Below are 14,837 nucleotides of genomic sequence, written 5' to 3'. Positions count from 1 at the left end.
GTGCCTCTCAATGTTGGCCCCACGATTACGTCTCTCGAAGTGCTTCTCGTAGATGCCACTTGTGCGGCGTGACCGTAATGATTTAGCCTTGCTGACTTCGAATTGACTCACCACTCACTCGCTCGTTTGCCAGTCACTCTCTGACGACTTCCGTTCACTTCCACACATTCACTCAATCGCAGTGTATCACGCACCCATCCTTCACCAGTCACTTTTTCACCACCTCGCGTCCACGTATTCTCACCAGCGCACCAACACCCAACATGCAGATTACCGAGCTGCTGTTCGCCCTCTGGCTACCCATACTCGCTGTCGCCCTATCGCAAAGCGGAAGCTCGGCGACAACGCTCACAACAAGACCTTCGCCCATATCCCCACGGTCCGTCGCACCAGCTTTACAGAGCATTTACGATGTCCTGGACATCCTGTCCCCAGGTCATCCTCACCCTGCGCCCACGCCCACTTCCACGTCCCAGTCGGGTATTACGTTCATCCGCACATTCATACCTGGGGGAGGTACGACGATTGTTTATTCGTTTACGACAGCGTCCACCACAGTGACACCTCCGCGGCCGCCGCCTACCACTATTACTATACGGACGACACTAAGCGCAGTCGCGGAGCGTGGGCAGCAGCTGGAGGAAACGGGCAAGGAGGCAGCTTTTGCTCCTGTCAACACAGACCTACCTGCAGTGTAGAGAGATACAGAGGCGAAGGGGGAGGTCGGTGGCATGGACTGAGGAGACTTCACTCTGTGCCGTGTATGCATGGAGGCGAGATGGCCTGAAGGGAAAGATCTCACTGGGACGTTGCTGGATGTCAATGGTGGGATTTGGAGCTGGTAATTTAGAGACAACGAGTATGTGGGTTGTACACTGACGGGGGTTATAATGCAAAGGCGGACGGATCACCCGAAATTCTTTGACGGAAGCAGTCATGGTTAAGAGCCGCGATAGGGTGTGGTGAGATGGCACGGTTTCAACTTTGTACATGGGTTTTGACTCTCGATACTCGCCTCGCTCGATCACTTATTGTTGACTGCACTTGTACACCAGATTCATCGTCTCAAAGAATGTGTAGAAGGTATTGTGGTATCTTGTATTCATTGCTTCGTTACATGATCAAGTCATTACTCGTCATCATCATATACTTCTCGGTCTTGGAAGACCAGAAACTCGCCCGCATCGTCGCCTACAATCTTCTGCCACACCTCTTTGACATTGTCAAGCACTGCGTCATCAAAGGCGAGGTCCATAGACGGAGGTGGGAACCGAATGACATGATCGGTATCGCGCGGCAGGGTCTCCAATCCGGATGACGCTTGCTGCTGGTATTCGACAGACCATAGTATCGTAGGAGATGGCGAGACGTCTTGAGCAGACAATAGCGAGTCTACAGCTTTCTGAAGTAGGGCAAACCCATTTCGGCCGCTCATTGATGTCGACGCGTATAGTACACCTGAGGGATAGTCAGTAACATGAAGCTAGAAGAACATGTATTGACAATGTAGAGGATGTGCCGTTGTATCAGGTTGTCAGAGTTATTGTCTTCAATGGTATTCAGACAATGTAGATAAGTATTCGTAAGGTTTGTTCATCATAACAGCGTAGGAGAGAAGTCAGAGAGCAAACTTACATTGACCAGAAGGACATTCGCCGGTGTCGCTCGAATGCACAAAGACGTGAACTGGCTGAAGCTCTTCAGCTTGCGATTCCAGCGTCAAGGATCCGGGCGGGAAGACAACGACAGCAGCGGCTGGCGCCGGTGCTTCCTCGGCGATGGGAGGGAATAGATGCGACAAAGGGGATGACACAATGGTCATCGACTTGCAGTATGTATCCTCAGAAGCAGATGAGGAGTTTCCTCCTACGATCCACTTCGCGGTGACAACTTCGCCATCTTTCAGGCGAAGCTTCGTACCATTCTCGTTTGTCTCCGGAGCGCTGTCAGTGGGTGGGGTTACGCCTTTTCCAAGGACATAAACACCACCACCCACAGCACAGGCTCGACACGAGACCTGGCTAATCTCAGACAAGCCACCCCACTTTGGTATGACAGCCCCAAAACCAGCACCGAATACTCCGATCGAACGTAGATGTCTTGCGATTCTCGGTAATGCGTATTCGGTAGTCGTACGGTCGGCCCCGGTGGGTGAGAGCGTCAAAGCCATCAGCGGTCCTTGCAGACTGGCCGGAACCTTGAACTGCTCCGACAAGAAGCTCGAAAAGGGCTGCTGACGATGTGCCTCCCAGACCTCAATCTGTTCCTCGTACTCGCTGATGAAGCGCAAGAACTTCATTAATGCGCGCTTGGCTTTGAAGTCGAGGTCATGATCCTGGAAGACATCCTCGCGGCCGTTGGGCACCTTCAACATTCTTCCATGCGATGACGAGCTTTCGCCCTGTGCATCGGCAGTGTATACCCACCAGGTACCGACAGCAAGAAACTCGAGCTGACGATAGACCCTCGACGAAACGAGGTAGCCAAGTAGCGAGGAGCGCGCGTAGATGACCTGGGGGCTTAGAGACAAGCTGTATGCTCTCGAGAAAGATAGTGCGGGCGCTGAGCCAGTAACTTCAGGTTTGGTAATTGCGACATTGGAGAAAGCAGCATTCGCTGTTTCTACGATATGTTAGCGACAGCCTGACCATTCAACGTCATCTTTGCTTACCACCAGTCATTCGCTGCGCCCACTCTTCGGCTTCTTGCAAGCTAAAGGCAGCCTCGGCACCACCATAGTAGTCATTCTCGTCGACATGGAGGATCTTCTTGTCCGAGCGCGACAAAGCTCTTCACGCGCTGCGTCAGTCAGATCGCGTCCACTGTCGCCAACGAGCAAGATACATACAAAGCGAGAAGAGACTGCTGCAGGCCAGTGCCTACGATGAGCACGTCCCACTCGGTGTTGTCGACAGTTTCCATGTTGGAGCTGTAGAAAAAGATTGAAATGTCGGAAGGAGATGGTAGCGCCATTTTAGCGTGGTTGACTAAGCGGGATCGAGTGACAAAATCTGTCAACAGCTGCCGAGGAACTTTCTTTCATCATCGCGCACGCTCAGGGCATCCCGGCATTACGTATGGCCTGTCCGAAAAGCAGCCTGGTCTTCACTGATCGGGACTTGTGCGCGTGAGAAGAATATCTCGTCCGGTATCTACTGCTTTGGATTTCACCTGAATTAGCGGCTCGAATGTGGCGATACATCACCTTAAGACACGCGATAGCTTGCCTGAATGCGTATGAAATGAGTGCGCTTTCGGCATCTTTCGTATAATGGTTACTCCTACAGTGGAACGATCGGTTCATGCGACAATGCAATTCCATTGAAAGAGATGGTTGGCTCGATCTGATCTGCTCATGCCTGATTGTCTCCAACTAAACGTGAGATGCTCTTAAAAACCCCGACTATCTCTTCCGGGTCGAAGCCCAGCCCAGTCTCACATTCAATGACGTTCATCCCATCCTGCTTCATCGCAGCCACAATGTCGCCTATAGAATACTCATGACTATCAAATCTCTGCTCAAAGACATCGCCCGCCCTTCTGCGACTCACAAACCTCTCTTTCGCCACTTCCCGATCAGTACAAAGTACTAGTACCCAGGTATCCCCACCAGGCTGCCATACATCTTTCACGGCCTCTTTGAAAGTCTCCCACCGATCCGCTCCCCTAGGAAAGCCATCGATCAGAATCCGTACGTCCGGTGAGACAATCCCATCAGGAAAGATACGCTCCCGGACGTACTTGGGCGTTGTGTTGGAAGGAGCCAGTGTTCCTGCCTTGACGTTCATGGCCAGATCCTGCAGCTCCTCAACGGACAGCTTACATTTGATGCGTGCTGGATGACCCGTTGAGTTCGAGGAGACTAGGTTGCGGAGTTCATCGCCGAGGGAAAAGTGGTCTAGGGTGAAGTGTTTGGCTAGAATGGTGCATATCGTTGACTTGCCGGCGCAGGGAGGGCCGAGGACGAAGATTAGAAGGGGTGGGGATGGCTCGTGTGGTTCGGGTGCAGGGGTGTGCACTATAAACTGAGCGTTGTTTTCGGTGCTCATGGTTTTGGGTGGTGTGTGGAGTACGTGCATCGACGGTTAGAAAGAGAAGGTCATTTGTGCTTTGAGAGCTGACTATATAGTCAATACGCTTCACACGTTCTTTGACTTCACGCAAGTGTTGCTCGCTCATGTTACCCCTTGACTTACACAGCGTTTATATGTAGAAAATTGCTGACATTCCAACGACGTTGTATTTGTTTAGTGTCGCATTGTCAACACGTTCTTTAGCAACAGTGCTCTCGTGGATCTAAGCGTCAGCCTCGTGCTTCACCGTCGTCTTCGTGTGCCCTAACGTCTTCTTCCTTGTCCCATACTTTATGTCCCGCGACCCACGTTTGGAGCACTTCGCCTTGCTCATTCAATACCGTCAAGTCTGCTCTTCTACCCTCCTTTAGCACACCTCTTCCACCTTCTCCGTCAACACCCATAAAAGCAGCCACGTTCTCCGTGACCGTGCCTACAGCCTCTGCGATTCCACATCCAGACCAATCCATCAAGTTTCTCACACTCTGCTGGATCGGTATACAGCCACCAATCAACGTGTCGGTTCCAGCGATTGTCGCCCGTGTACCATTCTTGACCTGTTTAAAAGGAATCTGCGAGTGGCCGGGATATGTTCCATCCTTGAGAGACGCAAGTTCAATACTGTCTGTTATCAGAATCGACCGCTTTGGGCTTGAACGATGAAGCAAAGACACGGTATTGGGATGCAGGTGTTCTCCGTCCGCGATGATGGTACACCACGGTGGTGCGACTTTCCCTGTTTCTGGTAGCGAGACCAGGCCGGCCAGTCCAGGCGATCGTGATGCCCAAGCTGGCATGGCATTCAAGGTATGCGTCAATCCACTTGCTCCAGCTTTCAGCCCCGTCAATCCTTGTTCATACGTAGCAGTAGAATGGCCCATTGCTACTTTGATGCCCTGCGACGTAAGCGATTTGATAAGCGCAGCAGAGTCTTGGAGTTCTGGTGCGACAGTGACAAGTTTGACGGTAGATTGCAGATTAGTGGACCCGTAGACAGTTGAAGGAGAGGTTGAGCACGGGTGGAAGAGGGAGCTGTTATGCGCGCCCTTCTTGTCTGGGTGTAGATATGGCCCTTCAGTATGAGCTCCAAGAAGAGACGCTGAAGAGGGAATCTGACGTGGCTTCAAGGAGGGGAGAATCTGGAGGTTTGTCAGTAGGCTTGCACAATGTATGCGCTCAATGCTTGTTCAATCCCGTGACAAAATTGTCGCAGCACGCTACCTCTGTCTCACCTTTAGGAATTCATCACTCTTTACAGTTGGTAGGGTTGCCCAGAATCCGGTGACACCTTGAGTTGCGTAGTACCTTGCGATATCATCGATCTTGGTCGCATACGTCTTTTCGTTTTCATAGTGTGTGAAATGGAAGCCATTAGCCCCATTGGTGTGCAGTTCCAGGAAGCCTGGAGCTATGATACTGTCTTCCAAGTCGATAGCCTCGCCCCCAATGTAGCCTTCTCTTTTCAAGATGAGTCCGGTCTCATCGGAGATAACGAGATGGTCCTCGACAAGCTCGCCATTGAGGATGTAGCGACAATTTGTGAAGAGAGTGAACCAGCCTGACATGATGTTGACCTGGCCAATAGCGCGCTCGAAATAGGTAGCGGGTAACTTCCGGTCCCAGGGCGTGAGCAAGGAGATCATGAGTCGTTCCAAGGTGGAGGGGACGATCAGCCCCACCATGTGCTGATTGGCCAATGCAGCCACGATATGTGCATTGACGTCATTACGGGCGGATCTCACGATCCATGGGGGTGACAGCCAGGATGATTACCAGAATTCCAGCCACAGTGGAGATTTTGACAGCTTCTTGCCGTGGTACACGCAAAGACTGGGTATGCGTCGTGCGCAAAGAGGTAACGCGGCTGCTGCTGTTGCAGCATTCGTCGTACTTGCCCTACGTCATTGACTGCAATTGGCAGCCCCGCCCGCGGGAACTCTTTCATGGTCTTGCAGCTTGCTTGTTCCTTGCTTTCGCTTCTTAAGCGGGGAGATCTTCGTTAGGCCCAAACTCTCCCAATATATGTCCATCGGCCCATACGATCCTCGATCCTCCCGCAACAGCCGCGACTGCTGTGAGCCCTTTCGCCCCTCCACACCCTTGCCTTTTGACTTGGGCGGTCACCTCGGAGGAGAGATAACACAGGATGGCGTCACAACAGCAGCAACACGCTCCAGGAGGGCACTACTCGGGTCACAACCCAATCCCTACTGTCAGGCAGTTCGTCGAAAACCTGGACAAGGACAAGGCGGCTCGGGACAAGAGAATAGACGAAGATTCCAAGCAGCAACAGCAGCAGCAATCGCAACCACATAAGCAGCAGGAACGACAGATAAAGGGTACAGAGAAGGTGGTTACCGACCCTACGACTGGTAGGGAAGTCACCATTGCCGATGTCAACAAGGATATGATGGACGAGGTCGACAACCCGCATCTAGTTATACCAAATGCGAACCTTGACAAGCAAACGGTACGTCGTCTCTGTCGGCCATATACTTACCCTCTAATACTTTACAGCCCATAAAGACCGATGCCTCACAGTCGCTCGAAGACTACAAGCACAACCAGGATGTCACAGCACCACCAGATCCAGTCGCTGAAGGCACAACGACCGACGTACCTATCCACGGCGAAAAGACGAACGTTCTCTTTCACCCAACACCCTCAGTCAGCTATGAGCCCATGTTTGCCGCCCTCGAAACACGCGCCAACTACTTATGCGCGGGAATCTTGATTGGAACAGTTGTCGTAGGCAAAATGTTCGGTGGCGCACTCAAAGGACTCATACCACTTGGCATGTGCTTAGCTTCCGGTGTATTTCTCTGGATGAAGGAAGTCGTGCGGAGCGGGCGAGAAGTCGAATGGGACAGCGAGCAAGTCCGTGGCCAGATGGTATGTGCCTATCAAACCTTTCGTACAGCTGCATTAGCTAACCATCTTGTAGGCTTCTCTGAACTTGCTACCCGAGTCCGTCGAATGGATGAACACGCTGCTCGCTATTGTATGGGGCCTCATCAATCCTGACATGTTCTCCGGCGTTGCGGACATGCTCGAAGATGTTATGCAGGCCTCCGTGCCTGGTGTTATCGAAAACGTCCGCGTAGCTGAGATCAATCAAGGTAGCAACCCGTTGCGTATCCTTAGCTTGCGAGCACTTCCGGACTCACACATGGGCGACATGAAGAGGTCCATCCACGAAGAGAACAAGAAGACGAAAGACCCACAAGAGGCAGCAGCAGACGAAGAAGGAGGCGATTACTACAATTTGGAAGTATCATTCGCATACCATGCCAGTCCCAGCGGAAAGCGAGTTTCGGAGAGAGCACGAAACATGCACATGCAGCTGGTATTTTACTTGGGGATTAAGGGTCTCTTCGGTGTTCCGCTGCCCATCTTCGTCGAATTGCAGGGACTTGTCGGTACAGTCCGCCTGCGTCTCAACATGACACCCGAGCCTCCTTTCCTGAAGACTTTGACCTTCACATTGATGGGCGCGCCGCAGGTCAGTGCCGGATGCACACCTATGGTGGAGAAGGGCGTAAACATCCTCAATCTCCCATTGATCAGCAACTTCGTCAACTACGCCATCAAGGCAGCGGCAAGCAGTACGTGATTATTCCGAGAGGAGCAAAGGAATCATGCTAATCTGTCTAGTGTATGTCGCGCCCAAGTCCATGTCTATCGACATGCGAGCCATTCTCCAAGGTGATTCCGTTCAGAAAGACACGGAAGCCCTCGGTGTTCTCTGGATCCGTATCCATCGCGCTGTTGGCCTGAGCAAGCAAGACAAGCGCGGTTCAAAACATGGTGGAAGCGACCCTTACATCACTATCGCATTCTCGAAATACGGCAAACCCATGTACTGCACTCGGGTCATTACTGATGATCTGAATCCGATCTGGGAAGAGACAGCGGCTGTTCTTGTTGGTCCGGAATTGATCAAGGCCAACGAAAACTTGAGCGTAGAACTCTGGGATTCCGACCGCCACACTGCCGATGACATTGTCGGAAAGGTCGAGATTTCCATGCAGAAGATGATTCAGCACCCCGGCAAGATGTACCCGCAGACTTCGAAGCTAGCCGGTATGGAAGCCGATAGTGAGATGCCTGGAGAACTTCACTGGGAAGTTGGCTATTTCACCAAGCCCAAGTTCAGGAAAGAGATGCGGACAGATGGCAAGAACAAGTCCCTTCCGGACGAGTTGAAGGACAAGCCCGAGCTACAAGACGAGAAGGGCGTCATCAACTCAGAAGAGGATGATGCCGTCATGCACACTCCCCCGGATCCTCTCTGGCCTAGCGGTATCTGCAGTGTGGTTTGCCACCAGATTGTGAACCTTGAGCTCGAGAACGTCAAGGGTAGCGCCGACCCTAGAGGTCGCGAGTACGAGCCTGCGAAGCCGTACGGCGAGGGCAAAGAAGAGACTGGTGGCGATCTTCCGAACAGCTATTGCACGATCCTGTTTAACGATGAGCTAGTCTACCGAACTCGTTCGAAGGCTGTCTCGTCCCAGCCGATCTTCAACGCGGGAACCGAACGATTTGTTCGTGACTGGAGATCAGCGATAATCACTGTAACGGTGCGCGATCAAAGGAACAGGGAGCACGACCCCATTCTGGGCGTGGTGCCACTGAAGCTATCTGATATCCTTGAAACTTCATCGCAGGTCACACGATGGTATCCGCTCGATGGTGGTATCGGTTTCGGCCGCATACGCATCTCTCTCCTATTCCGCAGCATCGAAACTCGTCTACCACCTCAAATGCTTGGCTGGGACGTCGGCACCTTCGAGTTCCGGTCGCAGCGCATTCTGGCTTTGGGTTACAACCATCACCCCAAGATCAAGCTACGAACTGGAGGTAGCACTGGCAAGCTAAGTCGCAGCGCTGCCACCAAGCTCCAAGAAGGCGATGGCTACTACTGGAATTTGGAAGAAGGCAATGGAAAGAACAACGTCCGACTACCAGTAAAACACCGCTACAGGTCACCGATCGTGTTCGAATTCCACATCAGCAATCATCGCAAGGCAGACGCCTATGCGGTGATATGGCTCCAGCACTTCATCGACAACGAAGATGCGGACATCAACATCCCAATCTGGAAGACTGCGGCTCCTGCTCGACTCACTCAAAACTACATCACCGAATCAAACTGCCACAAGGAACCTGGCCTCGACGACCTCCAAGAGGTGGGCCGCCTTCAATTCCGTGCCCGCTTCAAGGCTGGTACTGACGAGTCGCACGCTGCTTTTATAACCGACAACGATACACGCGAAACCTTCGAGACATGGGAGGCTTGCGTTACGGAGGGCGTTCGAAACCACAAGGTCGAAAAGGAAATACCAGATCGAGTGCAGGAATTGCACGACCAGTCATTAACTACGGGACGTGACATCCTGAAGAATGCGAGTGAAGAAGAAAAGCGTCAGTGGCTCGCAAAGGATGGTCAGGATTGGTCCGGTGCTTTCGGAGACAACCCCAAAGCCTACATGAACACTAGACGCCAAAAGAGACGTGAACCTGGCGTCGAAGAGCCACTACACGACCGTTACCATCCATCCGACAATGAGAACAACGACGACTCTGACGACGACTATGGCGCAAACTATTCTTCATCTGATATTGGTGTCGAGGATGCTGATACAGTAGGTAACGCAAAGGCTATGAGCGGCGGTCAAGGTGGAGGCGATCAGAGCAAAGGTAATGGTCAGCTGAAGTCACAAAAGACCGACCTATCGCCAACTGAGGACCACCAAGCTCGCCAGTCAATGTCTACAGCCCGTACAAGCACCACAGCTGAGACAGACGAAACCTCATCGAGCGGGAACGGAAGTGTCAACAAGCAGAACAAGAGGGCCGAAGAGAGGAAACACCGTGGGTTGATGCAGTGGAAGCCTGCACGGAATGCGAAGTTTGCAAAGGACGAGGCTAAGATCGGGCTGTCTAAGCTGAAGAAGAAGGTCACTGGAGGATTGGACGGAAGACAACCTGGTGTTGAGACTGGTGAGTTATCTATGAAACTATTTAGTGAGAGATGCAGACTAACACATCCACAGAAACCGGATAAAAGCACAAATGAATACGATATCATCTCAACGATCATGCGAGAAATTCTCATATGGTGTTTTCTTCGCGACATGGCGTTGGTGAGACTACAAAACGTCAAGGTGGTCAATCTTGACAGGACCGAGAGCTCTCACTGCTCTCCATTCAGAGGTCCATGAAGTTATGAGGTGGTCAAAGTAAAGTTACGAATCATAATAACTAATCAAATCTCAATACCAACATGATTCATCGGCCATGGCTTCACTTCCACGAAGCCCAGAGGTGCACATGTAGACGAAAGCCCCACAGACAGCAGGGGAATAGCTACGAACATATTCTACCTCTTGGGGGCGATTCCGTTGCGCAACATACTATGATCAACGGGAAAGTACGAGAACATGGCAACGATCGCACTCACGATGCGAGAGCTCGGCTGCGGCACGTTGGATGTCACAACTAGCGCACCAATATCTGAAGATCATATCAGCATCGTAAGCACGACCCCAACATAAGCGGGCGGGAGTCCAAAAGCACAGATGATGATGCTGTCATGAAACAGTGATGAAGCTGTATCCGATGTACCTGCGCGAATTGCAATACTGCGTAGCTACACGTCTGCCTTGCCCAGCCAGCACATTGATGGCCTGAAAAGAACCACAGCACTATACTATTCTCGTATACCGACTCGTTGGTTAGCAATCAACCCATTGATTTTTGGCCCTCACTCCAGGGAAGCGGTCGTCGTCCGTTTCTTCAAGGCAGGATCGGCCCATTTCGCTTCAACCCCATTTACGCGCCGGCGCTTGCTGCGCCGCATCAATCCTCCAGAGCGTGCAAGCCACCATCATATTCAGGCGATGCTTACTGGACTAGACCAACACGTAGGTTTTGGGAAGGCCTAGCGTTGATCAGCTGGGTCCAGGACCAGGTTTTGGCTCGCTTTTGTTATGACTGCGCCGCATAGGCTGGCGCTTAGAGGAAGGATGACGGACGGGACGTTTTCTTTACGCCTTGCACACCTGCCCGATTTACGTGCCTTGGGTGTTTGGAAGTGAGACATACGAGTTGACTTCATATCGATATCGTGAGCTGTGGGTAGTGCCGGTGGTCTCGCGGCTTCCTTTGTTGGGACGGCCTGCGCATATGGTTGTCTTGGAGAGTGCAAGTCATCGGTCATCGTAAGGCTGCATGGTCAAGACCGCGGCTTAAACGCTTGGGGTCTCTGTCGTTACCACCGCGTGGTCCATGACATGCCTAGGTCATTCAGGCTCGAAATCCTCAGGCCGAAGGTTGGGTCGTTTTTAGTCATGCTACACCTGATATCATCATGGAAGCAGTGTTGCATCTTCGTTGTTGAGTAGTCTGAGCGATGAAACGAAATTGAAGATCGTGTTGGTTGCGGCAAATGTGCGTTTACTCGGCTAACCTAACCTGCATATGCATACCCAGTTATTTGGGATGGAGTGGTTGTTTTTTCTTGCGCCTGCATGCATAGACCTGCGGTCACATGTTTTCAGCACATACCTCATACGTCGGAAGGGGTTGCTTCATTAGCTTGGGTGGAGTATTCAAGAGCTTGCGGTGTTGGATTGTTGCGTCCAGTGATTCTGTGTCTTGTAGCGCCGGCCGCAGTTTACACCAGACCCGTAGCTTCGTACGGGATGACCTGTCTGTCTTCAAAACATGGCCCCGATCATATACCTGAGGATAGCATATACTTTTGCTATGCTTTTTCTGGGCTAGAATTGCCGGGGGCGCAGTCGGACGACAAGTTGAGCCGTGAGTGATGTGAATATATTTTCCCATTCGCCGCTTTCCGATGATGTGGCTCGAAGACGGATCGCTCCTGGTGTGTGCGTAAGGCTCAGCATGGTCGCAGAAGAGGTCGATGCCGGGGATCAAGGATCCTGCAAACTTCCGAATAACCAAACCTCGGGTCCAGCTCATGTGTTGTTTTCCATGTGCGTATCTCCGTGGCTGTCCGTTGTGTGCGATAGCAGATCCGTCGGTTCCAACAAGCATACGCTGTAAGCACTGAGTTGTCACGATAGATGATTCGTGGTGATTGGCAGGCACTGTACCCCGTGCTACTGCTTGAGCTATCATCTGCTTAGTGCGGAGGTTTGGTGCAAACACTAAATTATCGTCGTGGAGATAGCGTGAGAGTTAGTACCGTGGGAACTGCCAAAACGACGTCACTGCTCGATCTTCTGACAGCAATCACACTGTACTGAATCGACTGTGAGTTCAGGTGGAACCCGGTAGCCGTTGAGGAACACACTGCGCTACTGACTCGGTAGGAGAGACATGTAAGGATGCGGGGAGCTGGGTTCCCTGGAGTACTTCGCAACTTTAAGACCCACTGTGCATTTCCAATTCCAATGAATCGGCATGCCACGTTTTTGCGCGCTTAGTCGCCTGGTCGAGATCAGCGTCTATCTAGAGTTTTCGTTTTGCCGCCTCCCAGTTACCGGCCCTCGGTCTTTTTCTCGATAACGGGCTTCTGCATGTCATTCTGGACGGTATCCAACCAGAGCATATCAAGCATCATTTGCCTAAAGTGACCTAACATGTTTGGGTGAAACAGGACTAGCTCACACCTTTGGCGTCTTTGTCATGGCCATGCGCTACGGAATGTGGCAAGCCCTTCCGGATTGCTTCAAGTGTGCGCATGATTCGTCGAAGCAGAAGCTGTCCAACATGAAAGACGACGAATCATGCGCGCTTAGCGCGTAAAGACCCGCTTTCCCTGCAGTAGAGTGAACGTGCTGGCGTGGAATTGGCACTTCCCATTGTACGAGGCCGTTGTCAATCGGTGGCAGCTTGGGGTCTGCAGCCTCAAAAGGGTGAATAGGTCGAAGCGACAGATCGAGAGAGCGCTGAAGACGGAAACTTGATCCGCTACAGTGTCTGCAACGCCGGATATGCTCTCGTGCCTATCAGCCGGTCTAGCATCAACATACGTTACACCAAACACGGCCAATCTTGGTGATACTGGTGAAAGCCCGGCTTCTTCGGCTCCTCAACTCTCTCGTTGCGAGGTTCTAGCTAGACCGATCGGACGCCCCTTCCGTTGCAATCGTGCACTCTCAACAGAGAAAGCGGATTTTCCTCGGTTATTGCCCCGCCTGATCATTGTGCATCCATCGTCGATCAATCACGGCTGATGAGGGACCGGCTAAGGCGCTGATTAACGTGGGTGTTGGTTGGGGGTCTGCCTCTCGCCGCTGCTGAGAATTCTCGCGCCATCTGCCGTTCCCAGTAGTAGACGCCCGCATAGCCTTTCAGCCATGGGACCTCAGGCTCGGTCCGTTGCAGTGCGAGGCGTAGATGTTTGAAACGAAGGACGAAGGCACTCGCAGTATCCCTAGTCGGAGTGCGGATGCCTCTTTGACGTCAGATGCTCTTACCATAAGCAGCTCCTTCCGCACGTATGCGAATCCTGATCATGGGGTGCCATGTAGACAAGTCAACGCTCGGAGTGGATCAGCTGCAGCACGATGAGTGCAAGAAAAGCGATTGGTGCTGAACACTGACACTGGGAAACAAGGTGGGGAGGAGAAACATGCGCAATCAGCTTCCATTCCATTAAATTTGCATCAACTCAAGCAGTGCAGCTTGATCTAAAAATCGTCACTTGACTCAACGAAACCTCCAATAGAACCCAAATAGTACCCCACAAGAATTGAAAACGCCCTCGCAGCGTGACCAGAGCAAGCACGACTGCATCTCATCAAGCCCATCTGCACTGATGTTGCAAAATGCTTCCTTTCAGCGCCGGCGGGGTGCGCACTGACAGAATGGTTAGCGCAGTGCCAAACCGTGGAACTGATAGACTGACCATGCAATGAGCACACAGCTGATCCTTTTGGTCGACAAAGTTGTAATTTGATGGATGGCCTGCCTGCTGCCAGTTTGGACATGGATATTTGTTGTAGCCACCACCTGTTGCGCCGGTAGGTCTGCCACCAGTAGACGACTGTTGCATCTGGTTTTGACAAGACGACATGATAAAGCTGAGAGGATGAAAAGACGATTGGAGGTAGGTTTCAAATCTTGATATCTCGTAAGATGAAGGTCTGGGGAAATGGTGGCTGTTCCGTAGTTATATATTCCGTATCGAAGATACTGCCCGCTTTATAGTTACACAAGATATTTTTCTCCATTGAGTCCTGCTATGCGGTTTCCGCGCCTCAATCAAAGATCACTAGACAGAGCAACGGTAGCTAGGTAATTTTCGCCCCTACCGAGAGCAGTCACATTGCATTGATGTTCGGGCCCGGGAAGTGGCCGTCAGGCAGTCTTGTCAGAACAGCGGATACGCCACACGGCACGACGAGCGCCTCACCACAACGGAGCGTCGGAAGGAAACCACCTCAACTGTGCCTCCGCCACACTAGTCTACAACTCCCGGAGCCGCTATGACAGCGTACTTTCTCCCGCAACACCTATCGTGCGATGCCTATTCCGCTCTGCCCTACGATTCGGCTGTGCCGAGCCGGCCCTTTTGGCAAGCGCCGCACACACCGATTACATATTGCAACAACACCGGACAGCCTGAGGCATCGAATTTTGGGTCCACTCCAACAGCCTTACGAGAGAAAAAAGCTGACGTATTCAGCTCCGAGTATCATTGAGTGTCTTACATTGGACCCACACATATAGCCTCCCCTGGAAGCAACAGTGCTACCTGTCAAGTGCTTGCAATCCAACATGGCG

At 52.0% G+C, this 14,837-nt stretch overlaps 6 protein-coding genes across 6 annotated transcripts; 2 read left to right on the top strand and 4 right to left on the bottom strand.

Moving 5' to 3' along the window:
• Window positions 1–22: 22 nt before the first annotated feature.
• On the top strand, window positions 23–913 carry BKA58DRAFT_174696 (uncharacterized protein). Its single transcript, XM_046165255.1, has one exon. It carries the CDS (start codon window positions 264–266, stop codon window positions 696–698), a length of 435 nt encoding a protein of 144 aa, XP_046025191.1. The 5' UTR covers window positions 23–263; the 3' UTR covers window positions 699–913.
• Window positions 914–1,087: 174 nt separating this feature from the next.
• On the bottom strand, window positions 1,088–2,921 carry BKA58DRAFT_384868 (rab proteins geranylgeranyltransferase component A). Its single transcript, XM_046170317.1, has 3 exons — window positions 2,672–2,921; window positions 1,636–2,622; window positions 1,088–1,458 (listed from the first exon to the last, which is right to left on the bottom strand). Exons 1-3 carry the CDS (start codon window positions 2,679–2,681, stop codon window positions 1,130–1,132), a joined length of 1,326 nt encoding a protein of 441 aa, XP_046025190.1. The 5' UTR covers window positions 2,682–2,921; the 3' UTR covers window positions 1,088–1,129.
• A 74-nt stretch (window positions 2,922–2,995) lies between these two features.
• Window positions 2,996–4,141, bottom strand: BKA58DRAFT_384866 (P-loop containing nucleoside triphosphate hydrolase protein). The gene has a single exon (XM_046170316.1). The coding sequence runs from the start codon at window positions 4,077–4,079 to the stop codon at window positions 3,354–3,356; it is 726 nt and encodes a 241-aa protein (XP_046025189.1). The 5' UTR covers window positions 4,080–4,141; the 3' UTR covers window positions 2,996–3,353.
• Window positions 4,142–5,719, bottom strand: BKA58DRAFT_384865 (N-acetylglucosamine-6-phosphate deacetylase; the record flags this gene model as incomplete). The annotated part of the gene is made up of 2 exons (XM_046170315.1): window positions 4,142–5,212; window positions 5,306–5,719. 2 exons carry the CDS (start codon window positions 5,714–5,716, stop codon window positions 4,304–4,306), a joined length of 1,320 nt encoding a protein of 439 aa, XP_046025188.1. The 3' UTR covers window positions 4,142–4,303.
• A 419-nt stretch (window positions 5,720–6,138) lies between these two features.
• On the top strand, window positions 6,139–10,250 carry BKA58DRAFT_174629 (uncharacterized protein). The gene is made up of 5 exons (XM_046165254.1): window positions 6,139–6,543; window positions 6,591–6,965; window positions 7,018–7,678; window positions 7,728–10,076; window positions 10,130–10,250. The coding sequence occupies exons 1-5, from the start codon at window positions 6,220–6,222 to the stop codon at window positions 10,138–10,140; spliced, it is 3,720 nt and encodes a 1,239-aa protein (XP_046025187.1). The 5' UTR covers window positions 6,139–6,219; the 3' UTR covers window positions 10,141–10,250.
• A 3,129-nt stretch (window positions 10,251–13,379) lies between these two features.
• Window positions 13,380–14,127, bottom strand: BKA58DRAFT_420897 (uncharacterized protein; the record flags this gene model as incomplete). The annotated part of the gene is made up of 2 exons (XM_046172754.1): window positions 13,380–13,910; window positions 13,976–14,127. 2 exons carry the CDS (start codon window positions 14,125–14,127, stop codon window positions 13,742–13,744), a joined length of 321 nt encoding a protein of 106 aa, XP_046025186.1. The 3' UTR covers window positions 13,380–13,741.
• Window positions 14,128–14,837: the final 710 nt, after the last annotated feature.

The sequence above is a fragment of the Alternaria rosae genome, assembly GCF_020736505.1.
Source record: "Alternaria rosae strain MPI-PUGE-AT-0040 chromosome Unknown BKA58scaffold_5, whole genome shotgun sequence".
Lineage (NCBI taxonomy): Eukaryota > Fungi > Ascomycota > Dothideomycetes > Pleosporales > Pleosporaceae > Alternaria > Alternaria rosae.
Note: the sequence above shows the minus strand (reverse complement) of the source record. Positions and strands in the feature narration are given on the sequence as shown.